General features: G+C 30.8%; 2 protein-coding genes across 11 annotated transcripts; one reads left to right on the top strand and one right to left on the bottom strand.

The window, feature by feature from the left end:
• The first annotated feature begins 152 nt into the window (after positions 1 to 152).
• LOC132909779 (activin receptor type-2B) lies at positions 153 to 8,444 on the top strand. 2 transcript variants are annotated; one of them, XM_060964870.1, is made up of 9 exons: positions 153 to 753; positions 1,284 to 1,474; positions 1,557 to 1,734; positions 1,814 to 1,953; positions 2,070 to 2,449; positions 2,522 to 2,708; positions 2,778 to 2,915; positions 2,998 to 3,129; positions 3,198 to 8,444. In XM_060964870.1, exons 1-9 carry the CDS (start codon positions 705 to 707, stop codon positions 3,381 to 3,383), a joined length of 1,581 nt encoding a protein of 526 aa, XP_060820853.1. In that variant the 5' UTR covers positions 153 to 704; the 3' UTR covers positions 3,384 to 8,444. The 2 variants fall into 2 exon arrangements, with proteins under 2 accessions (XP_060820853.1, XP_060820852.1); XM_060964869.1 differs by having other exon boundaries at positions 1,814 to 1,968.
• LOC132909751 (uncharacterized) lies at positions 8,035 to 25,990 on the bottom strand. Of its 9 annotated transcripts, none has more exons than XM_060964774.1 (13): positions 25,628 to 25,990; positions 23,844 to 23,886; positions 14,703 to 14,853; positions 14,423 to 14,636; positions 13,983 to 14,078; positions 13,418 to 13,655; positions 13,045 to 13,346; positions 11,033 to 12,964; positions 10,855 to 10,960; positions 10,429 to 10,771; positions 10,103 to 10,343; positions 9,141 to 10,009; positions 8,035 to 8,869 (listed from the first exon to the last, which is right to left on the bottom strand). In XM_060964774.1, exons 1-13 carry the CDS (start codon positions 25,631 to 25,633, stop codon positions 8,698 to 8,700), a joined length of 4,713 nt encoding a protein of 1,570 aa, XP_060820757.1. In that variant the 5' UTR covers positions 25,634 to 25,990; the 3' UTR covers positions 8,035 to 8,697. The 9 variants fall into 9 exon arrangements, with proteins under 9 accessions (XP_060820757.1, XP_060820753.1, XP_060820751.1 ...); XM_060964770.1 differs by lacking the exons at positions 23,844 to 23,886; positions 25,628 to 25,990 and adding exons at positions 18,837 to 19,599; positions 21,876 to 22,010; XM_060964768.1 differs by lacking the exons at positions 23,844 to 23,886; positions 25,628 to 25,990 and adding exons at positions 18,837 to 19,640; positions 21,876 to 21,982.

Below are 25,990 nucleotides of genomic sequence, written 5' to 3'. Positions count from 1 at the left end.
CTTTTAACTTATATTAGATAACATATTGAATAGTTCATATCTTTATTTTGTATGTCTCCTACGTTTTATAAGAGATAATAAATTTCAAACCGCAAGAACACCAAGCGCACCATCTTTTTATCAGCGTGGTAGTTCTATTGCGATCCATTAGTTTATGATTAATCTGCGGTGCATCTGGCATGTAGCTTTGCAACTCTTTAATCTTAGTTGATTTTTTCCAATTTTTGCGAACGATATTGCATCCAAGGTGTATTCAAAACTAAAAAATTTGCTTGCTCATTCTTGAAGCTAAATGTAATAACTCGAAAGTGACTAAAATCGAAATGTTCTAGTGGTCAAAATATGACATAAATCCATGGTGTGTGCGTTCCGACATAAACGTGGGAGAGGAGAGGAAGAGAGATGTGTTGGTGGATGAATTACTACAATTTGCTTAATAGCTAATAGACTCAATTTCTTTATTTTTCTTTTTTTAATTTGTTACGGTTTCGACGTACTCATACGGGAAAGATGGTGCCGTAGAAAGTCATATTTGAGAAAGAGGCATACACGATGGTGTGGATTACGTAGAAATAACCCAGATGTGACGGCTAAGCGCGAATCCCGGACCTTGCGCACCAAAGTCCGGCGCTTTAGCCACGGTCGTGAACACCGTGCGTCTAGACTTTAAAAATTTCTGGTATGCTTTTTACGATCTGTTCACGATGTCCTTATATGCGACGATACTGCCATATCTCATCCTAAGATTGTTAGGTAATTGCTTGTTCCCATTATCTTTCGTTTGACAGTTGCGAGTTAAAATACCAACTGACGTGAGATTTTCCAGGGTTCATAATACCATTTCCTTTCACCGAATGCATTTCGAACTGTTACTAAATTTTATGCGCTTTTATGGACCGATATTATACATATGTTTTATGTTTATGAACGTAGTTTATTATCATACATGCATTTAATCGAATGACAAGTATCCAGTTCAAACTTTTCATTTCCTTTTGTTTCTTAATACAACCTCTAACAGGAGACTTTGATTGAATGTAATAATATGAAATCAACTAGACATTTATTTATTATATATTCTTGAAACAAATAAAAGAGTAAAGCTTTATTTAGGTATAAGAAAATAATATATTTTTTTGCAATTATGAGTAATGTTCCTTTTTTTTGATTAAATTTACATAACATTATTAATGTTTCTGCAACTGTCAATTTTTAACATCATTATACAAATTATTAGTTTTCTTTCAATGTTAAAAATGTATGAAAAAATTTTTAATTTTTAGGATTTACATTAGGACATGATGTCAAGGGTTCATCAGTTTGTGAATTTTATAATGAAACAATGTGTGCAGAATCCCAGCAGGAATGCTCGGGAAGAGAAGAATGTGGGCCACATGATCCTGGCAAAAGAAATCACTGTTATGTGCTATGGAAAATTGACAATGTTACTAAGAAATCTATAATTAAATTAAAGGTAAACATAAGACATATATGTATAGTTATATTTTTACTAGTTTTTTTACAACTGTTTGTTTTATCCTTAATTGTATTTTCAGGGATGTTTTTTGGATAGTAATGATTGCTATGATAGGCCACATTGTATTGAAAACAGTGCAGAAAGAAAAAAAGAATTATTTTTCTGTTGTTGTGATGGTAACATGTGCAATCAGAATTTCACATGGGATCCACATCCAACTTCTTCTTCTAAACCTATTCAACCATCTGTTTTTCATGGTGGATACACACTTTAAATAATATATCATATTAATTGAAACATTATATGATTATATATATATACATAATTATGTTCCAGAATCAGAACCTGTTCCAAATACAGAGCAACAAATAATAACACTTGTTTTGTCAATATCGATACCTATGCTAATACTTGTTATTATATTGCCACTCTTATATTGGTGTTACCGACGTCGGAAGTCGGGATATTTCAACGAGGTTTGGAAGGCATATGTACAGATCTCTTAATTACTTAATGTTATAAACCGTTTGTTTACATACTAAATTATAAACTATCCTTATTGTATGAGTATCACATAAAATAATTTTTGTAGGTACCAACACTAGAGCCTCTGCCACTGCCGCAACCGTCTCCTAATTTAGGATTGCGGCCGATACAATTGCTTGAAATAAAAGCTCGTGGTCGTTTTGGTGCTGTATGGAAAGCACAATTGAAAAATGAGATTGTTGCTGTCAAAGTATTTCCAATACAAGATAAGCAATCATGGCAAACTGAACAAGAAATTTTTAAACTTGCCCACATGGATCATGAAGATATATTACGTTTCATTGGCGTTGAAAAAAGAGGTGATAATTTACAAGCTGAATTCTGGTTGATCACTGCATACCATGAAAAAGGTTCACTATGTGATTATTTAAAGGCAAATGTTGTTACATGGCCTGAGATGTGTAGAATAGCAGAATCTATGGCAAGGTAATGTTTTAGTATGAGTTTAAACAATATTTCAAATAATCTTCTTTTGTAATGAAAATTTTAATTTATTAGGGGTTTGATGCACTTGCATGAAGAAATTCCAGCCAATAAAGCAGATGGATACAAACCTGCTGTGGCTCATAGAGATTTTAAGTCAAAAAATGTTTTGCTTAAAGCTGATATGAGTGCTTGTATAGCAGATTTTGGTTTAGCATTGATATTTCATCCTGGGAAACCTTGTGGAGATACTCATGGACAGGTATGTATATCTCATATGCATATATTTATTATAACAAGTAAAGTTCAAAATATTTTTTGTCATTTGAAGGTTGGAACAAGAAGATATATGGCTCCAGAAGTTTTGGAAGGAGCAATTAATTTTACAAGAGATTCGTTTTTACGAATCGATATGTATGCCTGTGGTCTGGTGCTCTGGGAGTTAGCTTCGCGATGCACTGTACAAGATGTAAATTCTTATTTACATATATATTGATTCATTAATTACTGTATTATTGACTACTAAGTTGTGTTATGTTTATTTGTTTCAGGGACCAATTGGGGAATATAGATTACCATTTGAGGATGAAGTAGGTCTTCATCCCACTTTGGAAGATATGCAAGAAAGTGTTGTGCATAAAAAAGAAAGGCCAATCATTTTAGAAACATGGCGTAAACATCCTGTAAGTAAATTTTAGTACATAATGTTGTAAGCAGCTGATTTTTACTAAATTTTTCATTCCTTTTTAAGGGACTGCAATCAATTTGTGATACAATGGAAGAGTGCTGGGATCATGATGCCGAAGCACGTCTTTCAGCTTCTTGTGTAATGGAAAGGGTTGCCACATTGAGTAGGACGCTTGTTTTAAATTCGTCAACGTTGATACGAGTTGATAATACCAACGAGACTATTACCACTAAGGAATCTAGTATGTAGTTAATCTACATGTATTATAGTTTTAGTTAAATTGCACAACCATTTTCTGTATCATAATTTTATGCATACATCAATGAGGAATGTTAAAACATTGCATGCTATTTTGTAATGATTATTTTTTATCTTTTTATTGGTTTTTCTTTTTTTGTTCTAAATTAAAATAAGTCTTAATGTTTTAAAGCAACGTAAATCATCGCGAACAAAATTGTTTTCGTTAATTAGATACTACAGTATCAAGTAGAAATATTTTTACGAATATAACTTTTTTAAATAATCGTTATTTATTAAATGTAATTATTATCTCAATGTAGTACTCATCTCTGGATTACTTGTATATAAATCATTCACGTATATATATATATTTATATATATATAACACTAAAATTTTATAATTAATATAGTTTATTAAATATTAGTAACTATTTTATATAAAAATTTGGAATCAATTGAATCAATTCTTCATTCGTATTGTATACATAAAACTAGGGATCTACGATGAAAAACAAGAACTTTATTGCTAAATTTACATTTCACTTATAAATCTCATTTAAGTAAAAATTACAATGCAATTAGAAATACTTCTTTATATGTACAGTATTATTGATAAACATAAATGTTGAGATTCTTATCCTTTAGTTTTTACCGAAATGAGTTCCAAGTTATTGTATCAAATGATAAAATACATACTATTAATACCTTTTTGTTTGTTTATGCAGTTGTATTCCTCATTGATATTAGCAATCGCGCAGTAATAGGTCAGAGATAACAAAATGAATTAAACACTAGCCAAGATGATATTCAATGCATAATTTTTATCTGTAAAGTCTTATCATATGTGAATTGTTACAAAGATAACTCAACAATTTTATACAAAGTACCTGGTAGAAACAGTCAACTTAACTGATTGGAAGCCATGAGGAATTTATTAGAACTTCTGCACGAAGTAGATGACTATTTTAATTATTTTGCATTTTAAAGAGTATAATATTTAAGGTGACTAATTTATTTCGCAAAATAAGATTTTTTCCATGATCTCTTTTAATTTTATGTTATATATAATATAATGTAAGAAGTGAAGAAAAATTTATTAAAAGCACATTGCGTAAATACATAATTATATATATCTTATTTATTAAATTTAATAATTTTCTTATTAATTCGAAGTATATAAAATGTACATTATAAAACTATATTAAACAATCAAAATTAATACTGCATACTGTTCATGGATTAAATTTTATTAAGCCTAGTAAAAGTCTTCCTTATGTATTTTACTTTCAAGTATAATGATTTCATTATAGCAGCACACAGTTTTCTTGAAGAAAGTGATTTCTAATTATTATATACATGATCTAGCTTTGAAATAAATCTTGCATCCAGTGTGTTCACAGTGGTTATGTAAGAGAAGTCTTGAATACATAATTTTATATATATGTATGTGTTATTTATATGTTGAAATTATTAAATGAAACGGAGCATTTTGTATGAACCAATTTTCTATGATATGTACAATTTTTCTATGGCATATATTGTCTAACTAAAAAATATTTTCACTAGATTCAGTTTTCACACACAGATACACACAATGTTGTTTTTCATATTATAAGTATTATATTATAATTTCTTCCAATTTTATTGAAGACTGTATAACGAGACTGGATAATCTTTAAAACGGTCGTGAAAATATTTAATTTATTTGTTCACTAATAATTCCGTAATAGTGGTCTAAGAGCGACAATATAGAATTGTTTTTAAGAAAACGATGGTTATTCAAGATGCACGTTTCGGACGATACTGTTTTATTTAAATAGCGATTTGAATGTATCAATTCTAAACAAATGATTTCTCTCACTTGCTCTGATTTATTTTGGTTAAAAAAATTAGTTAAAAAAAGCAAAGTTCCATTACAAATCAAATTTATGTTATAATAGTCTTTTATTTTGTGAATAGCCAAATTTTTGAACTTAATGAAAGTTGATATGACCAAGATTGGATAGTTGCATTACACAAGCTATGATAATCAGTATAAAATTTAAGTATTGTAACAATAAATAAGGCCTAACTGAATTTTAAATATTTTCCATAATTCACAATTATAATTTCTCAGAGCAAGTAGAGAATCAGTAGGTTGTTTTATCTCTCATGTTGGACTTTAGCAGTGCCAAAAGGGTAATATATGCACACACTATAGCTTCACCTTTGTATATTAATTTGTAGCTAAGTAAGATACTGAAATCGGTAACATGTACCTATTAATCTCTAACATGCAATGTTATAAATGAGAAATTAACCTGTAATTGATTATATACTATTTTATTAAATTTTATTTTATTTTTTTATTATTTTCTAAAAAAGCAAGAACTTTATGTATAATATCCATCTTTACAATGCAATATAATTATAGTAATGTTGATTTATCAAATGAATCATAGTTTATTTAGCAGTTAGTACACAATTATTTATCACACAATCTTATATATGGAAATCAATTATGGGTTAATTATAACATTATCTAGAATTTAACAAATTTTTGGACTTTTACATATCGAAAAGCAGGTGACTGCATTTATGAAGAAATTTTTTATTTCATATATGCTGTATATGCTGCGAATTTTATTTGTAAAAACTGTGTAATAGGAATGTTATAATCTCATCATTGCTAATTGTTATGTAATTACATAATTCAACAATATCTTCGTGTAAAAAGTTAGGAAACGGTGCATTTGACAAAGAAATCGGTCTATTCTCATAAGACTGAATTATGAATAAAACAGTTATCTACAATAAAGAGAAAAAGAAGAATGTTTGCAATTTTATGCTGTTCAGCATATATTGATTTTAAGAGAGTGCAATGGTGAGGTAATATTTTGAAACACATTGTATATAAATAGATACACAAATCATAGGCATGCATACAACGTATCACGTTACATTGCTTATCTTTTATTGAATCATATCCCATGAATATATAAAGAAGTTAGGTTTTAATATTGACAGTACCGCAATGGCATTCCAGTCACATATAATATATTGTATATTAATGTAAATCAATATTATAGTTTCTGATTTCTAAGGCTATAGCAATTCTTATTGATGTCGCCAATATAAATTAAGAGATTTATTCTTAATATTTTGTCATTTAAATTACTTTTTTGCTATTTGGTTACATCATATTTTTGAATTTTGTTATTTAATCTCATATAAAACTACTAAAAAATGTCATGAAACATAACTGAAAAAATATACTCCAAAAAGATTTTTATTTAGAAGATATTAATTTTACCATTTAGTTATATACTCACACATTAGTCCAATGCAAAGTTTCTTTGTCTCGTGAGATATAAAATATCTGATAAAATCATATTTGTAAATATGATGAACGTTTTTTGTAATATTTAGTATTAAAGTATAAAAATACTTCCGATACCATAATTTGTTTCATATCATACATGATATATGTATATGTAATCATATTGTCTAGTTTTGGCATTGTTGTTACTACTGATATACAATTTTGAGTAATTCATTGTGTAATACATTTTTGGTAAACTTTGTTTGATTATATATCTTTTGTTTGAATTGCATTGTATTATAAATAGCCTAATCAGACATATTTTATATCTGCATTCAGTCTAAGATAGGAGATTTGTAAATAGGATTTAGTGAAATGTAATTTTTAGAAATAAGACCATTAAAGAAAAAGGTAATTTCTTACTTATAATTTAAGTATAATGTGACTCATAGCAATAGAATGTTCCTATGCACATTGGATGTAACTGTTTTCAAAATTATATTGTGTAGTAACAGATTTTTGTAACATTGGCCTGACAAATTTTTTATACAATAAGAATATACAAGAAAATGTTATTTCAAACGAATGAAGTAACAGATGAAATGTATCAATTCTAGCAGAAATAATCGTTTCCATAAAATTGTATGCAAAGGAGTGTTGGTTGCAGATAAAGTTCCTCATCTGAAACGATCATGGTATCGATCGTAGACATTAACATTATAGAAGAGGGAATAAAAAAAGCGGTGCTTGGAAAGATAATATAAAATATAAAATTTTTTAATATCTAAATATGTAGATAACATCGCCTTTGTTTGTAATAAAATAGCGTTATTAATGTGTTATGACCGAAAACGAATTAACATTTGTCATACCATTACAACAATTTATTTTGTCGATAATGTAACATATAATATAATTGCATAGTTAAAAGCACGCAAAATAAACATTTTAATAAGTGAGATAATTAAAATTGGTTTACCAAAGTTTGCAAAAAGCAGGAACACATTTAAAAAGCATATCTAATAAATATGAAAAGTTTATTTATAAACATATAATTAGTAATACGTTTTTTCTGTTTGCCGCTTATTTTAAGCCATAATTTTCTTTTTCTCAGATACCTTTAATTGTACCAAATCTGTTTAATTTGCATAAATAGGTAACATAATTTAAAATAATTCAGAAGGTATTTAAGAGTTTTAAAGAATTTATATTTTTAGACAGTGCGGAGTAATATTTCTTTTAATTTATACACTATATTTATTATTTATATTTATTCGTTTATTTACACTACCTTCATATTCTAAATAAATAAGATGCCTTACAGGGAATATACTGATGTACGGAGGAAATATACAGGGATACAATTACAATTTTAGATTTTATTTGATTACATTGTATGCTTCAGCACACTAAAGAATACATGAAGCAAGTAAAAAAATGTGATTGTTGCGAACCACAAGCACGCGATGTAATAATTTATACACCAGATAAAACTAAACGAGATATCTGTTAATCGTGCGATGTACGGAATAGATAAGACTAAAATATAAGTTAGAAGATTAAAAATAAAATTCAACGTTATCGCACAGTCGCATTAATAAACTTACCTATACACTATGATCACAGTTACATTCATAATTATTGTAAGTTATTATATGTCATTATCGTCTTTATCATCATTATTATCATATTTTACTGTATATATGTACATTCTGGTTATAAATAGGTGTATGTTCAATTAATTAAATATAATCTGGTTTGAAAGCCTATGACTAGTGATACCTATTTTCTCATCAATGACAGTATGACTGAGATAATACTATTGCAATTTGATATAAATGAAGCTTCAAACAATTATGAGTAATAACAATTACTATATCATAATTTAAAAACAATTCTATGCCTCTCCTTTAATACACTGTACACATTTCTTCTTCATTTCATCGAATATCTTCATAACATTAAAGTCTTATATCTTTGTTCCACTTAAATTATTTCTCTGTTTACTGATATTTATTGGGGCTAAGTCTGAATGTTATACACACACATCCGCGGAACCAGACCTTTTCGATCACCTCTGGCACATAACAACCACTTACTATCTACCTCTAGAATTACTTTCAGTTTCTCTCCTTCCGCAAATGCAAGATGCCCATTATCTGATGGCATTCTATGCGTGAGTGTGCGAACCTCTCTGGAATTGAGATGCGCGATCTGTTATTTTACTAATCTATAAAAAGGAAACAGAAAGGACAACCAAAGATTAAGCACTAAACTTGAAATAAAATAACGAGTATAATGAAACAATATAGTAAAGATTATAAATAATATGATAAAATTGTACAAGAATTAATAAAATGCAAAATAATAAAAACAAAAAATATTATAACTTTTGATAATTAAAAATTCAATGGATTTGATACACTTAATAATGCATTGAGCGTATCCACTTTTTCTTTACTTACTTAAGTGGCTTTTTTGTAGGATGGTTTCTTGTGGTACTAGTAGTAGTTGGTCGTGGTAAAGACGTAGACGCTGCTCGTCTTTGAGGAGATACTAAATGTTTATCCTTAGACATTACCCCATAAGACTTGTACGGTAGTGAACTAGGTCGTGTTAAATGAGTTCTTGTTGCTCCTATAATTTCCTGATCCACTCTACTAGTACGCTTTGTTACATCTTTATTCCTTACTTCTACTGGCTTTTTTGGAGTAGTTTTCGTCGTTGATAACATGACCGGTTTTTTCAACGATGGAATTCCCGAAATGGGAGATTTTGTGCTTTTAACAGGTCCTGTTGTTGTATTCGATTGTTTTACCGGAGAAGTAAGAAGCCTAGGTATTTTAGATTTTCCTACACTGGTAGGCGTTCTTGTGGGTGACAAGGGTGATGATATCGGTGGTTGAATCTTTGAATCTTCTTTTCCAACCATTAATTCCCATTTTTCTTGGAGTTTCCTAAATTTCTCTTCTCCGGATATATTGTCTTCATCATCTATTTTATTTTCTGGACTATGAGATTTTCTAGATATAGTTTGTCTATTCGATGCTCTATTCAATGGTGAATGTTCTAAACTATCAGTATAATCTTCGGAATCTTCGGAAGCCAGTTTATCGAGAGCACGAAATATTTTCGAACCTATAGGATTACTTAAGCGTTTTTTGACAGTTTCCATATCTGACTTATGTATACCACCAGGCTTGTCGTCGTAGTTTGTATAAGCAACGCACGATCGTGGGCGTACTTTTCTGGGACTAGAAACCATTGCACATGTATCCGTTTTATCAAAATGATGTTCGTTTGCAGTAAGGTCGACATTTCTAAAGTTTACAGCCTGTGAAATGTTATTGTAATATAGCTTTAATATTATTCTTGGTGATAAAAATTTTAACAAAACAAATATTGGAAATTATTCGATAATACTAACGTTTATTGTATGATTATTTAAACTGCCGAAACTATTATGAAGTTGACGATATTGATATAAAAGGTCAAGCTGAAATGGGCAAAACGCAAGAGGATTTAAAATATGTAAGAGAGCATCCACAACTTCTCGTGCATTTGCATTGGCCAAAGCTGCTACAAATAAGCTGTTATTATTATAATGTTTCCTTAAGATGGATTCCCTTGTACATAAATATGCAAACCATGCGTCCAAAGCTCTTAAACTGTAAAGTTTATAATTCGATTATAATATAATCATAATACATGTATATGAAATAATGTGATTTTTATATTGCAATATTAACTTACTTTAATAAACCAAATACAAATGCATGAAACTTTAGCATTCCTTCAGTAATAACATCTTCACCATTAATTTTTTGCACTAATTCATTCAATGTTTTAGTAACTGGACCTTGTTGAGAAGATGCTTCAACCACTTGCCAAACACTATTTGTTATTGGTCCAAATGTTGAATTTAAATGTGATTTCAATCCATCTGACATGATGGCATACAAAGCTGGACATAAGTTGCTAACACAGATTTGAGCACATTCATTTTTGTCATTGTAATTTTGTCTACTATGGATTGATTCAGTGTTCCAATATTTCAGTAACAAATCTACCGCTTTATTTACGGATAATATCATTTCTGGAAATTTACATGTATTCATAATTTATTATATTGTATCGTAAAAATTAAAATTATGTTAAAATTATTAGTAATATATTTACTTCTCTTTTCATCTAAATCCAATTTATTATCTGGACTCATTGCTCTTCTTTCATCTGTGAATACAATATCTTTACTTTGTTCATTTGTAGTAACGTTTAAGTTACCCTAAAATATTTTTCAAAAGTTAAGCACGTACGAAATTTATCACAAATAATAATAATAGTCGAGTAAAATTACCTTATTGTCTAAATACTTTTTCCTTTGGTTTACGGCAAAACTGACAGTCTTTTTCTGTGATTCTATCATATCAGTAGCTTTGGTAACATCTTTATTCATCCTGAGAGCTAAAAACTTTCTTACATACGATCTTAATTTAACATCGGGATCTTCAGTATCTCCATCACTACTCTGTGACGAGAAACCGCTGCGCTTCAGAAATTCTTCCAATTGTTTTACGTCGTCTTCGCTATTTTCAGAATTTTCAGTCTCTAAGTCTCCGGTATTAGCTATTTCATTTACTCTTTCTGTATGATATCTTTCTTCCGTCTCATCGACATCTTTTTCTGGATCAGCGACTCGACCACGACATGCTAATTGTAAATCATTATTTATATAATATGGTTCTTGTAAAGACATTCTTTTATTTGTTTCAGGTGATTGATCCTCTATTTCTTCTACATCTCCCATTTCGAACATGCTATATCTCTTATTTGCAGGAACCTTACTTTTCCTTAAAATACTTCTGGGTAAAGGTGGTCTTGGTGGCACTTTACCGCTAGAAAATTCGGATTCACGATCTCCATGTGGTAAAGAAATCGATCGTTTTGGAAAAGATGGACAGGCTGTTTTTGTCTTATTAATTTGCCTATGAATCTTTTTATCATTACTTACTAAACTGGCCTCAGAACTAATACTATCATAACGGTAAAGATACAATGGATTAGTTGCATTATTTAACGTTTGTTGATTTGTTGAAGAATCAGTTAATATTGTAGAAGATCCTCGATATCCGGAGGATGGTTGTGTCGCGGTACTACTAGTAGAGGATGAATTATTTGGTATGATTTCGCTTATAGTACGAGTTTTATGACGCATTGGAGGGGATAAACAAAATAGAGGCTTCTTCGTTTCTTCATGAATATTGATATGCCTCGAAACTTCTGGTACATCGTGCAAAATTTTCTTGTACTCAGTAGGCAAAAGGAATGTTAACGACTCCCAGTCTTTAACATGTGAAAATCCACGTTGACGTAATGTGTCTATATCATTACATGAGAATGGTCTACCAGATCTACCAGTATGTTTCCAGCTAACTCTATTTTTTCCAAAACATTGCGGTTTTAAAGTTACACAACCCAACTTTGTATCTTTAATATTGAGAAACGATAAGTCTGGTAAAGCGTAATTCGGATATACAACATAAACTGGCTTTTTATTAACAATCGTTTCTCGTAAAGATGGATTTTCTTTTTCGTTTACAGGTGGTATATATACTAGTGATGTTTGGACCGAATTATCCTCTGTCTCAGCTATTGCTTGAATACCTGTCGTTTTGCAAATTGGATATTTCTTTTCTAATGATTTGACCCATGCAGTTTTTCGCTGATGTTCGAAAACGTTAGGAATGACATCAGTGTCATTTTGGTCAGCATCATTATTGTGTGTTAGATCTGATTTAGACATGTTCTCTGATAGCTCTTCTATAGATGCAGATGATATCATTTCATCTTTTTGTTCACTTATAGTTGATGTATATTTTGGAATGTCGTTAAAGCTGTCTTTCTGATTTTCCGTTTCTTGATTGTTATGTTGATCACTTTTAACCCAATTAATAGAAAAATCACTTTCTGGAACTTGACGTTTCGGGATATTATTTATATTTTGCCGTTGTATTTGCGTATTTGTATTAGTACCACTATCACTAGCACTATTGTTTGTAGGCCATCCATTATCACTAGCAGAGTCTGATTGATCCAATGTAAGACTCATTCCTTCAGCACTCATACTTTTTTGTTTCATAAATAATTTTACAAGGCTTAAATTTTGCAATTTCTTCCCTGTTGAATTATGTTCCCCATTATCAGAACTTTCTTCATTTATAGACCGACTCATTACAGATCCTGAACTATGTAGTTGTTGTACGTGATTATTTGATTCTGCAGAATCAACCTGTTTAAAAAATATTCAAAAAAGTTATATTATGAAATATTTTGTTTAGAATTTGAATATAATATGTATTTAAAACTTACAGAAAAATTGAGAGGCATATTGAGATGGAATTGTGTAGCCTGAGTAAGATCTGGCAAACTTTGACTTCTCTTGTTTGTTACAGATATGATATTCTCCACACCATGTGAAAATTCTGGTATTGTATTATTATTGCCTGATGGATGACGGGTTATAATTTTATTCATAGAAGAATGTTTCAAATTGCTCCATGTTGTATATATTTTAGAATCTGAACATGCCATTGATAAGTCTAATACATTTTTTAAATCTGCATTTCTATTGTAATATGGTTCTACAGTTTCATAAGCTTTTTGCTGTTTTTCTATAAAAGGAAAGTTAACAGAATTAATTTATACATTACTTATACATATTTTAAAGCATTTACTTTTATACCTTGATTATCAAAATCTTGTGAACCATCTGAATACATTGTAATACTACCCTCAAAAGCAATAGTATAATTCTCTTTATTATTTGTCTGGCATGTTAGTAGCATATCCTCACAGTCCAGAGAGTCGACGCTATAACTACCCCCTGGTGGTAGTATGGGTGTCTCTTTCAAAGGAGAGAAGAGTAATGATGATTTGCATATGGAAATTGTATCTGTTGTTGAACAGGCGGAATCTTCTCCCTTTAATACAAAGAGTGATTTTAGAGTAGATTCTACACATTCCTAAATTTCATGCATTTTGCAAAACTAGCACAGCTCATTTTCATGCACTGTTTAAATTTGAGAATTGGATTTATTAATTTTAATATTTTTTATCTCCTATAGTTGTTACATAATCAAATCAGTTTATAATTATTTCTTTTATTAATCATGCAGAGGAATTGCAAGCAAATCAAGTTTTATTTTCATGTTAAGTAAAATTCATGTCAATGTAGATGTTTTTATATTATCTCCAGTATTAAAGAAATATCAGTAAAAGGAATTCAACATTTTCAGCCATTATCATACCTGGCTGCTGGTATGAGGACTGATTGATGAACCGATGTCAAGTTTTTCCATAACAGATCCAGATATACTGGCATATCGTTCCCTTTGATAGTTAAACTGCCATGATAATGAAGATATAGAATACTTTTAGAATATTATTTACAACAACAATGAAGAAACAGGAAATATCTTAAAATGTTATAACCAAAAACCACTATTAAGAATCATTTATAAATTAAAAAAATAACATTTACCGAAAGATACCTCAGTTTATCAATGTTAATAAGATTAAAAAACATTAGTTCTTATAATATCAAGAAAGATTTATATAATATATTTGCTTGCAAACTATCCACAATGAAAATAATTGTTTCTGATAATTAGATTATATAACTTATATTACAATATAAATAAAAGATTGTATAAAATAAATAACATACATAATAATGAATTTTGTTTACCTCTGAATGCTGAACTGGATCTGTGCACATGACAGGCAATGCTGTAAGCAGAGTATGGATATCTGCTGTACGAAAGCTTTCCATATCAATTTCTGCCAAATTAGCATCCAGATTACGGGCAAGGTCATCATAATAGCCCAGATCTTCTCGAGAATATGAAGCAGAGAGCGAGGATAATACACTTGGATGAACATGAAGCCCTCCATCCCTGTAGCTAACATTTTATATAAATATATGTCTACAATATATAAATTTATTATAACTGTTACTAAAATCTTACCCATAATCAATGAACCATTGATATTCCACATTGTCCTGCACAAATTCAGAGCTAATTAAATCATGTTGAATAGAATCTGTTGCAGGATTGGAGTTACAATCAGATCCTGGTGTTTGTGGATCTTCCATCATTGCAGCCCCTTTGCCTGCACCTAAAATACATTATGCATCATCAGTAAGTAATCATTAAATTATACAATAGTTAAAAAAACCATGAAAAACAGACCATATCTTGCATAGACAAAGTGCTTTTGTGGTTTGTTAAACATGTTTCTTTTTTTCACCAATATAACATTGGAAATCACGCATAACGCAATGATTTCTGCTACTAAAAGTTACGTGGATCGATCATGATTAATGTATTTACATTGTTTATACTCTGATTACAGCTCACGACAGGCTCCCAAGTCTGTCAAACCTTTATAACGTTGTATTTCGCGTGTCACACAAATCATGTAGGAAAATAAGGATTGAGCGTATGAAACTGAACGTGGCTTCGGTGTTATTACATTATTACAAGAAAAATAATGGTACATGATAACCATTCTTTATTAATGTAACGCTCATATAGTCGTAGTATCACGGTAATGGTAACGAATTACATTTTTGGAGCACCACGGTAGATCACTTACTCCGACATTATTGATAAAGTTATCAACGATGCACTGATAAACATGTCAGGAGTTTCTCTTCGTGCACCGTGGAATGTTCACGATAGATAAAGAAGTGTCAGCCAATGACGTCAGGCTAAGGTTATGGCGGACGCATTTGAGTAAATGCGCTCGTGTCCCGTATCGGAGATGATCAAGGCTGCGCGTCATCGAGACAGTTAAGAGGGCGTGCTTTAAGGTTAGTTGTCTCGTAATAAATAATTAATTAATCGACCGCAATGTATTAATTTTAGTTTGGGAAATCGATGATGCTGTGAGAGATACATGCACGACGTAGATAGCGATGTGCTTCGAAATGATTTGAATCGCTTTGAATATGCACGTATGACAAAAAATTAGAATCTCTTCTAACATAATTCGATAATAATTTGAAAAACTTGAAGATTGAATCTTAAATCTTGATATATAGATATTGAATTTCTTAAATCTTGGAGGCATTTAATATCTCATATGTATGATCTTTTATAGTATATTCGATCTTCAATATTTTATATAAGATACATAACATATAAAATAAGATAGACTTTTTTGAAGATTATGAAAACCATCAAGGCTTTCAAGAATTTTAAACATCGAATTATGTTCACAGTAGATAGTAGAAATGTTCGAATCATTTCGAAATTCAAATGTAAATGTTTATTACTAGGTATTAGGCACATAACAAATAACTTGTTTTGGAATTATCGAAACATCAAAATCAATAATTGGATAATATTTTATAGAGATGCTTGTTATTTGTTAAATATGATTAAAAAGCATGAATTTCGTACATAAATTGATTGTTAACATAATATTTCATACCACACCATGCAATATGATGAAAGTAATTAAAAACATTAAGTAAAAGTATAAATATCCTACGTGACTTAACTTTATTATATGTATGTACATGTTAGATTTACTTCTATATTTAGTATCAGATACATATGTAGGCGACACAACAATAGACAAAGTTATAAACATCGCAAACTAGATATAGTAAGATAGTTCATAGTTCACTGTCATTCATAGTTAACGACTATAGTTAACAACTCAATGAATAGCCATACACGTTTTCAAGAATCTTCAATTCATCTTCATAGACAGACTAAAATAATGCATTGATATAGTATAATGAGAAGAAAAAGAGAAAGATTGTTTTGAATACGAGTTCCAAATCGTACCTCGAATAATTCTTTTCCATCGCATCGCCACGGTCGCTTGGGTTTTTTGTTCTACAGAAAATATTTACATTTAATAAATGTTATCCGAAAACACTCATGCTCACGACCATATGGCGACAATCCGCCCGTCACTCATAGGACTTAGGAATTCATTTCAACTGCGCCTATGGACTATGGAGTACGATTGCTCATGCGGCGCATGAGCATTACCAATCCAGCGTAAAGGGTGGGCAAAAGGAAATCGGATACAACACGCCTGAATTAAGGCTACGATACGATATGCTAGATTTCTTGTCGCTTATCGGAAACATTCACATTTGAGTAAAAAATTCTTTCTACATTCTTCTATAGAATCATTGTTTAAAATTTTACTTTTAAATTGACTCGGGTATGCTACTAAAATCTTTGTGTTGATATTTCCCTAGATAAATTTTCATAACATATATATTTTCGTAATTCTCAGCTAATTTAACTATCATGTTAGGAATAACGTAATATTTCATTTATAATCCTTTTTAGTCAATTTACATTATTGAATTCTACTTTTCTTCATTGAGTGTTGGGTTTTGGTAATTTATTTAGCTTTTATAATTGTATAAAGTTTAGTGAAATTGAATTATTTATAGAATTATCATAAATTACGTCAAACTGATACCTGTTCTAGAAACTATAGATGAAACAAATTTTCAACTTAAAAAATATTTTTATACAATCTCTTTGGTATATAAGGAAAACCTATATGCAAGAAAATACCCTCGACATATCGAAGTCTAAGTTACAAAAATATTATTATTTCTTGTTTAACTTTTGTTTCTTTCTTCTTTAATGCATTAAAGTCGCATTATTTTACTGCTTGTTTCTTATTAGGTTAATACCACGAAGACTAACCTACTAAAATGTTTCAGCAATACAAAATCTTGACATTGCTAAGTAATTTGTTTTTTGTATTTTTGCGAAGCTTTAACTAATTTTATTTCAAGATACAACTTAAATATTATTAAATTGAGTAAACCTGATTGATATGGTATTAGATAGTTGAACCTGTCGAAGGTTGTACATATGTATCTGCAGTTTTAATATCAAGTGTTAGTCGCGGTTTTACCCGTCTGAGGAAAAATCTTTCATGGTACTTCGTTCGCCAGTGTCGAAGGTACTGGATAATTTTAGCAAATCGCAGAAGAAGCGAGGGAAGAAATTCAAGAGCCAAACTTCGCGACTCGACGAAAATTTTACGCGTGAACTGATGAAACTTAACCCTGCGATCTTTTTGCCAAAGAGACTGAATTCGCTTGGCTTGGTTTCCATTTGCAATTTTTTCATGATCAAATAAATCCAACAAATCTATTCTAATTTAATAAAATTCTTCTTCTGTACTTGATTCGACATTTTTTCATATTTAAATTCATATCCGTACTAGTTGCAATGTTTCTTTAAATCTAGGAACATTATTTCTTACTATTTGGTTTTGTTTTAAAAAAATAAAAAGAAACTTTTAATGATCTTAAATCAAATGAAATTGTGATGCGCATATATTATGAATCACCATACGATCATGTTGCGCGTACATATATACTTAAACGTTTCGGATGTCGTACAATTATTTTTGCCTGTGCACACATGTAAAATACTCCCACACCGAATACGCTACCCAAAATAGTGGAACAAGGCATCATTTCTCACATATGTAGCCGTGGGAGAATTTTAAATTAGAAGACATTTCTTAAACTTTTCCAGAGAACTTAACAGTAGCATATATATATCAATTACATATCTTGTATAGAAATGCAATTCTTCAAATTGTGTGTCTGAATTGATGTTGTTATTCTATCATATTGAACAATAGTTATTTACTAGTGATTGTTAATACGCGCAGCCTTGGGTAATAAAATAATTTTAACATAAATTTACTTCTTTTTGTATATTCCATGCTCTTTGTAAATGAAGTGTTTCAAAAAAGGAAGATATCCGAAGAGATGTAAACGTGATGAAGAAGCGAGGAAAACAACAAGGTTAATGATAATTAAGCTGACCAAACATGAAACAGAAGCAAGAAGATCAAAATCATATATGGATTTTATACGAAGAAAAAAATTGGGACTCGAACCTAAATTTTTCTATTACATATATCATATATTATATATATTAGATTACTACTTTATCAAGCGAGCTGTTCCACTCATTAACAAAATTCGTATTTATAAGCTTAATCATCGTTGTTGACAGTATATTTAGATACTAACACCTAAACATGAACTAAAAATATGTTACATATAAAGCATAATTGATTTTCTATATTCTTACGATTATAAAATAGGCAATTGCATTTTTCATTAAGTCCTCGGTAATACTTTCGTTCCTTCCTCGGTTTGCCATAGTAGAGATGTGGCGGTCGTGCAGGCGCTTGGAATGGTGGACTCATACGACCCACAGAGAACTCTGCTATTTTCATGATGACGCACAACAGAAGCACTATCATCATTTGTCAATATTCAGCGTTTTTATTGTTCTATCACGTTACAACATAGTAGTAACGCTTTCTCACTGGGTAACCAGTTAGAAGTGTTTCACGAAGATTCTCGAGAGAAACTCGATTCAAGACACATGCGTTTTAATAATCTAACAAATGAATAATATTTACACAAAGGTTTATTAATCGTTCTGATGCGAGTATACCGAAGCTTTTTTGTTCATCTTTTTAAAATGTTCACTTTTCATTATTCCACCATAGACGGTACGCATATGTATGTACATTTATCACTTCAAAGTTACATCACGAATGGGAACAACTCCCGCGACACTCCACGGTCTTCCGTCGCTTTCCTATATGAAAGATATTTGCACTTTGATGAACAAAATATGTACGCGTAAAACACAGTCGATTACACGTCTCTGCTCGAGCCGATGACACCTTTCAAAGATGCCTTTGTTTATAGCACACCACTTCGTTTCTACGTTTACATCGCGAACAATGAACAGGCATATCGTCGTAGTTGAACCCACGTTTCCGGTTTTACTGCCAGATAAACGCGACGTCCATGCGCGAAAAGTGTGCAACCGCAAGAATCTTGAAGAATTCAAGTATCAAACACTTTACACTGATTTCTACTACCAAAAAGAGATACATATTACAATTGTTGTCTTATGTATTTTGAATTACTTGTCAAACGAAATCTTTTTTTACATTTTAAGGTTAAACAAAACGAGATAGACTTGATTTCTAATTCTTACTAAAAACACGAAACAAAATGGCGTTTCAAATATTGTAAGTAGATTAATCTTGTAATGGCACACCGATGTCTCTCGTGATTCAGAAAAATTCTTTATATTACTTTATTTTATTTACTTTAAATTCTTTATATTGCTGTACGTGAAGTGAAATGTAGATTTTAGGAAGAACCAAAGAATTAAAGAATGTAATATAATGCAAAACAGGAAGTTGGTTCAAACCCGAAAGGACTAGGTAAAATAATTATAATAAAAAATAACTAGTGATTTATCTCTAGTAGATAAAAAAGTATAGTCAGAATTATTAGTTTTATATAGTAGCATTTACAATATTACAAGGTGTAATATTTAAAATACAATGTAAGATCAAGTATTAGATTTCGAATATTCGAACATACTATTAGAATCTCAGATACAAGAGGGGGAAAGAACTGAAATTGACTTGTATTATTAAAATCATAAGCAAAAGACAGCAATGTAGAATATATCAACATATCCTGTTTTGACCAAAATTTGGCTTATATTCCTTTGCTCGTTTAAAAGAGTTATATTGTCATATTTCCTACTGAATTTTCGTACTGATAGTTATAATTTAGGAATAGTAAAAAGTTATGAACTGCATTCTAAACAGTAAAAAGTTCAGAATTTCTTTAGTATTTGCAGTTATTAAAGTAACATATCAAAGAGGCGTGCCTATCAAGATGACTCATGGAATTTAACAAAAACCACATCTGGGTATCAAAATAAAGAGATATGTTAGATATAGAAATAGAGAGATATATAGTTTAAACAAAGGTATGGAAGATTAAGAAGATTTGCGAAACATATGTAGTTTTGGCATCGGTCTAATATTCTAGAAGACAATAGTAATAATAGTAATAATACGTCAGTAGACGCGTTCAACTGCCTAAATTGCAACAAGTGGTAAAGCAATTGTTCCGAGTTAATCGAACGTTAAGATAACGAGGGTTCGTCGGACCGATTAAAGCTTTGAAATACGAGCAAAAGATAAAAATTGTTGAAATGTTGAGTCACACTGATCGTCTGAAGATTATTAGAGTAACTGACTCAGCGAAATTACTTATTGTAATGCATAAAATGCATAGATTTTTTAAGTTGTCGAAAAGAACCTATCGATAATACATTATCCTAAATTTTCTTCAGTCTAATATGAACTTCAAATTGAAAGTAGTGAATTTAAAGAAGTAGCAATTATTTATCAATTGTATTTGATGAGATGTGTATGTATTCAATGATAGTAAAGAGTATACAATTTGTTTATACGCTGATAGTTTATCGATAATGTCGAACGATTAACCTCGCCGGTATCATAGTAAACGAACGCAGACTAAATGTAGATAAATAAACGTTCATTACACTAAGTATGCGCTCGACGATTCTATCATTACATACGCTGTATAAATTTCTACGATAAAGTATGTAGGAATGACGACCTAGTAAATCAAAATTAACAACAATGCTCTATGCTTATTGTATGTTTTATCATATGATATGTTGAAGTCTCTTCAGTTCAATATGACATTGGCTAGCTTAAACTACATAAAAAATGCTCACAAAATTTATTGCGATACTTACAAATATTTAGTTGAAATTGCCTTCTATCTATTTGATCATTGTCAAATTCAAATTGCATAAAATATTTGAATCAAATGCGACACCGCTAAACATAGAACTAATGTATATGCCTGCTGCGGAAATAGATTCCTCACATCTTTTATCATGTCAAATAAACTTCTCGTTTTAGAAACTGGAGTTACACTGGAGTCTTTCGTGCCTTGTCTCAAACTTTTTACTGTTTAAAATATAGCCTATATTTTTTGCCATACTTACCTAACTTATATGTAAGTACGAGGATTTTATTGAGAGTAGAGATGGCCATATAAAATAAATCACTATTTATATTTATTAATATAGAAAATTCCCTAGAATCATGAAGGACTATGGACGCTACTGTTAGGTTAAGTATCCCTCTCTAAATGAACCTAAATGATCTTCATGAACTTAAACACTAATTGTATGGGATATTCAAAAACGGAAAGACCATCTTCCGCAAGTCATACGTTCCGTGCAGTACTCTAGCAAAAGAGGGCGAACCTGTAGTCCCTCGTAAAAGAGTTCTCATGAACGTATTACACAAGAAACACGCAAGTACAAAAATGACATCCTCACACCGGATGCTCACATGATTCTCACGAATTCATTCTTTCCAAAATAGTTTGTTTATTCGCTAATCACCAAATACACCATCACATGTATAAATTTTTCCAAAACTGCTGTTTATAGAACGGCACTGGACAAAAACACACGTTTGCTTGTTTTCAGATAACAGATAGATCTAATTCGATCTGAAACGACGGACACAGATTGTGATCGATGGGCAACACAATTTTTCCACGTTTATTTTGGCGGAATCAGTTTCTGGACCGCTGTCTGAGTCAGACTGCTCTAACAGCGTGTGTCCTGCGCGGGAGAGCGTTTGCACACGGCACGACACGACGCGGAGTTTAATCTCTATTAATAAATACCCGCTTTGCCTCGGCCAGAATAGAGAGCAGCTCTCCACTGCCGGCTCATTGAATGCATACGAGGTGTTTCATATCGGAGTTCGTAGCAAACGCGAGTTGATTTCGTCTTCAGTTAATTTTTATCGATAGGTTCACGGCGAGAGGTTAGATTACGCTAATAGGGAAACAATGTACTATCAAATTAGAGCTTGACATAATTTATGGTTTTTTTATATTCTGAGTTTAGATCTTGTTAATTATTAAAATTTTTCAAAATTTATTTTTTTGTCTTTGTAGAATAAAAAAATTCGATGTATATCAGTTGATCACCAGTTCAAATTTGAGTCAGCGCTTAAACTACTGTTACGAAAAATCGACTTGCAGAATAAACGTTAAAAATAGCTTAAAGAAACTTTTCAGTTACACAGAACGCGAAACTTTTAGGATTGAATACGGTTCTATTTATACAAAAATACAAATTTCTATGCAGCATTTATTTTTATTTTATTCTTGTTATAGGTAAATATAAATGATATTTTCAAAAAGAATTATTAATTCATATACATAAGTACCGTAATGTTAGCTCTGAGATCTAGGTGCTAAGATATCTAAATATAAGCAATTTAACAAATTTATAAGCTCTTTCATGAATATAATACATTTTCCGATGAAACAAAATGCAAGGAACATCAATATCTGTATTAATATATGCATAAAATTGAGGGAGTTCAATATAATTTAAAGATCGTGAATACAGAATTGAGTAATTTTCAAGTTATTGATTATTCTGTATGAATTACCACACAATCACCTTTAAGGTTTCAATAATAGTAAAGCAATTAACTCCAGTTCGCGAAATATAATAGAAGATCAATAGAAAATTGATCAAGATAGAAAAAATTAAAAAAATGGGCAGAAAGAAATAGGAGGACGAAAATAATCAAGTTTGTGCCAATCGTATTACAAGCTTTTCTTTGTATGTAGTACTGTAGACCAGTACACCATAATGCAGTCACTTCCAGATACTTATGAGAACAATAAGGCATTGAAAAAGAAACTACCACCCTTTATATATCAATGACAAAGAAATATTCATGTTTTGCTATCCTTAATGCGTATGCGCAATGAACATGTTCAATAAAGTACATAAGTGAATTAAAACGGAGTAAATATCAGCTTAGATATGCCCGAATTCTCACAAAAATCATAAAATAGAATTATTTTCCAATCATCTTTTTAAAAAGATAATAGGTATATCTGAGTTTAAAAATAATTAGTAAACTGCGGAAGATGCATAGATGTACAGAATGCATGTAATCGCAAAATATACAAAATATACAAATTTTGTCATGAGTAAAGCAGTTTTCTATCTAGATTCTATCTTTTCAATTATAATTATAATTATAATTCATAAATTTGTATAAATATCCATCGTCCAATAATTAAACATCAATTATCATAAGAATACAAAGTATTTGATTTTCATAGATTGATCTACATTTGATATGGGTTGACAGAAGCATAAATTACGAAAATGCATAGTATAAACTGAACTCACCAACGCGTTCTCCGTTGCCACAGACAATACCCGTCGCCAAGGCCTAAAAAATATGGTCACATTATTAATCCTGTTTGCCGGCGTATTGCCAATATACGTAATGTTAAAAAAATGAAGGCCAACTGTTCTTCTTTATTGTATCGTGTTACCATGTTAGAAACTTTTCCAGATTGAAATATAATGACATTTAGGGTTGACTGAGTTTTCGTCAAATTCAATATTACCTCTGATATTTAAAATATAGTGACATATTATCGACGGAAGTAAGCACGGCGTGCTTTTATTGAGTTCTTAAGTTCTTTAAGTTCTTAATGGTTAAATAATCTTTTATTTTTCCAACACCATTGAATTTGAACTGAAGGGTTGAAACAAGAAACCTGCATTCTTAAGTTATTTCATAAGTAGCAAGTTATAAAATACGATACTATTTTTGAACCTTCAAAAATGCAGCGAAGCAGTACCTTGGAAAGATTGCAATGCATTCTCCTTTTCTTAACTTGAGAACTAAGATAAATATTGTTAAGAGGAGAATACTTCTCGTTTCTTTGTTTTATAATCATTATGTATTATGGAAAGATCTATTTTAATTGTTATCAAATTGCATATTATGAACTTGTCTCTAAGCTAACAACAGTTGCATCATCTAAGCAAATTCTTATACTTATATTATAATTCTTTTTCAACTAGCAATTTGTTTAAATTTATTATGTTAATACTATTTTTTCATGATTGTTTCAGTGATAGAAAAGGGATATTATATTGATAAGAAAATTCGTATATTTCAATCAGAGATTAGACAAAAAACAAAGATGATAAAATTATCAGATATGTGGGCATTCTTTTGCAATTCCGAAACACGTTTTTCTTTCTACAACCCACATGGCTTTGTTCTACTCTTTCCTTTTCTCTAGAGGATACATGGTATATCCATATAAATCTCAACGAGTGAATAAAGGCGGCAGATTGTAATTAGCAAGAGAACACGATATACAGGAGGCTGCGAGCATTTTTCCGACGCATGCAAACAAAAAAGGCCGAGTACTCCGGGGAACAAGGTCACTGGATCCTAATAAGAGTTCGTGCCTAAATGAGAAACGGATGAATCACTCCTGTTACAATTATCTTCAGCTACTTGAGCTTCGTAAATTGATCATTATCGCCCGTATCTCTAATTTCATATAAACAAAATCGTGCCAATAAATGGTAAAAATGATAACTGCAATCTATTATACATATCTTACTTTGCAAAATTATCATTGCTTTAACTTTTACAAAAGCGAATTTATTAATGCTAGAAAAAGATAATTTCTGAGGAGATTTTCAATTGTATTTGTTTAAAGAAAATTTATAAATACTAAGCAAGTTTTAGTAAATATTTTGAAATGTCGGAATAATTGAATATAACAAACTATAGATTTGTGGAGTAGGTATCAATAATTGGGTATATTTTTCAGATACAGCGTATTGATCGGTATATTTGCACAAAACGCAGTGCAAGACGAAAAGCTTCATGATTAGAGTAACCTTCACATCGATTTTATGTGTAACAGGGGTCAATGACGTATTAGGTTCTATGTCTTACAATTAGGAATTTACTAAGATAAGAAGACAACTAATAAGAATTTCTCGATCTACTACTACTAGAAAAACGTCACTGCATTCCTACTTCTGATTATGTTAATATACACACAAGGTGTATATTAACCGGAGAATAGAGAAACACACGCCCACATTCTTCGGTGCTAGAAAACGAGTCGATATTAGAGGCGGCCTAAAGTACTCACGTTCATGGTGAAGGGACAGCTGACAGTCGATCCACGTAACACTTAACACTGCCACGAATTATGACATCGTGTAGAATTCCAAGAGAATATCACTGTACGATTATATAGTCTTATATGCATGTCACTTCTTAAAAATCACTCGAAGATGTACTTTCCGGAATGCATATTCTGAATCATTCTGATGAAGAGAGCCCCTCCCTGACTACAACAACCCCTGTCTAATGTCGAACGCGCATGCTCCCGAATTTACGGTCGTTTACGAAGAAAGGGGATGATTCTGTTTCGCACTTACGTTCTCTTCGCGTAGAGTTTTAACCACTAATGTCCTGAGCACTGTTGTTCAGCCTGATGCGAAGGGCGCAA

This window comes from Bombus pascuorum, chromosome 8, assembly GCF_905332965.1.
Source record: "Bombus pascuorum chromosome 8, iyBomPasc1.1, whole genome shotgun sequence".
NCBI classification, from domain to species: Eukaryota; Metazoa; Arthropoda; class Insecta; order Hymenoptera; family Apidae; genus Bombus; species Bombus pascuorum.
This window is presented reverse-complemented; position numbering and strand designations above follow the sequence as displayed.

What these genes read in the sequence shown, in the direction of transcription:
- LOC132909779 (XM_060964869.1), top strand. Translation starts at nt 705, where the DNA reads ATGTCCTTATATGCGACGATACTGCCATATCTCATCCTAAGATTGTTA. An exon ending in TCTCATCCTAAGATTGTTAG is followed by an intron (nt 754 to 1,283) that starts GTAATTGCTTGT and finishes TTTAATTTTTAG; the next exon opens with GATTTACATTAGGACATGAT. An exon ending in TCAACCATCTGTTTTTCATG is followed by an intron (nt 1,735 to 1,813) that starts GTGGATACACAC and finishes ATTATGTTCCAG; the next exon opens with AATCAGAACCTGTTCCAAAT.
- LOC132909751 (XM_060964770.1), bottom strand. Translation starts at nt 19,014, where the DNA reads ATGATGATAGTGCTTCTGTTGTGCGTCATCATGAAAATAGCAGAGTTC. An exon ending in ATCCAGTTCAGCATTCAGAG is followed by an intron (nt 14,079 to 14,422) that starts GTAAACAAAATT and finishes TTATCATGGCAG; the next exon opens with TTTAACTATCAAAGGGAACG. An exon ending in TTTGTATTTGGTTTATTAAA is followed by an intron (nt 10,344 to 10,428) that starts GTAAGTTAATAT and finishes TAAACTTTACAG; the next exon opens with TTTAAGAGCTTTGGACGCAT.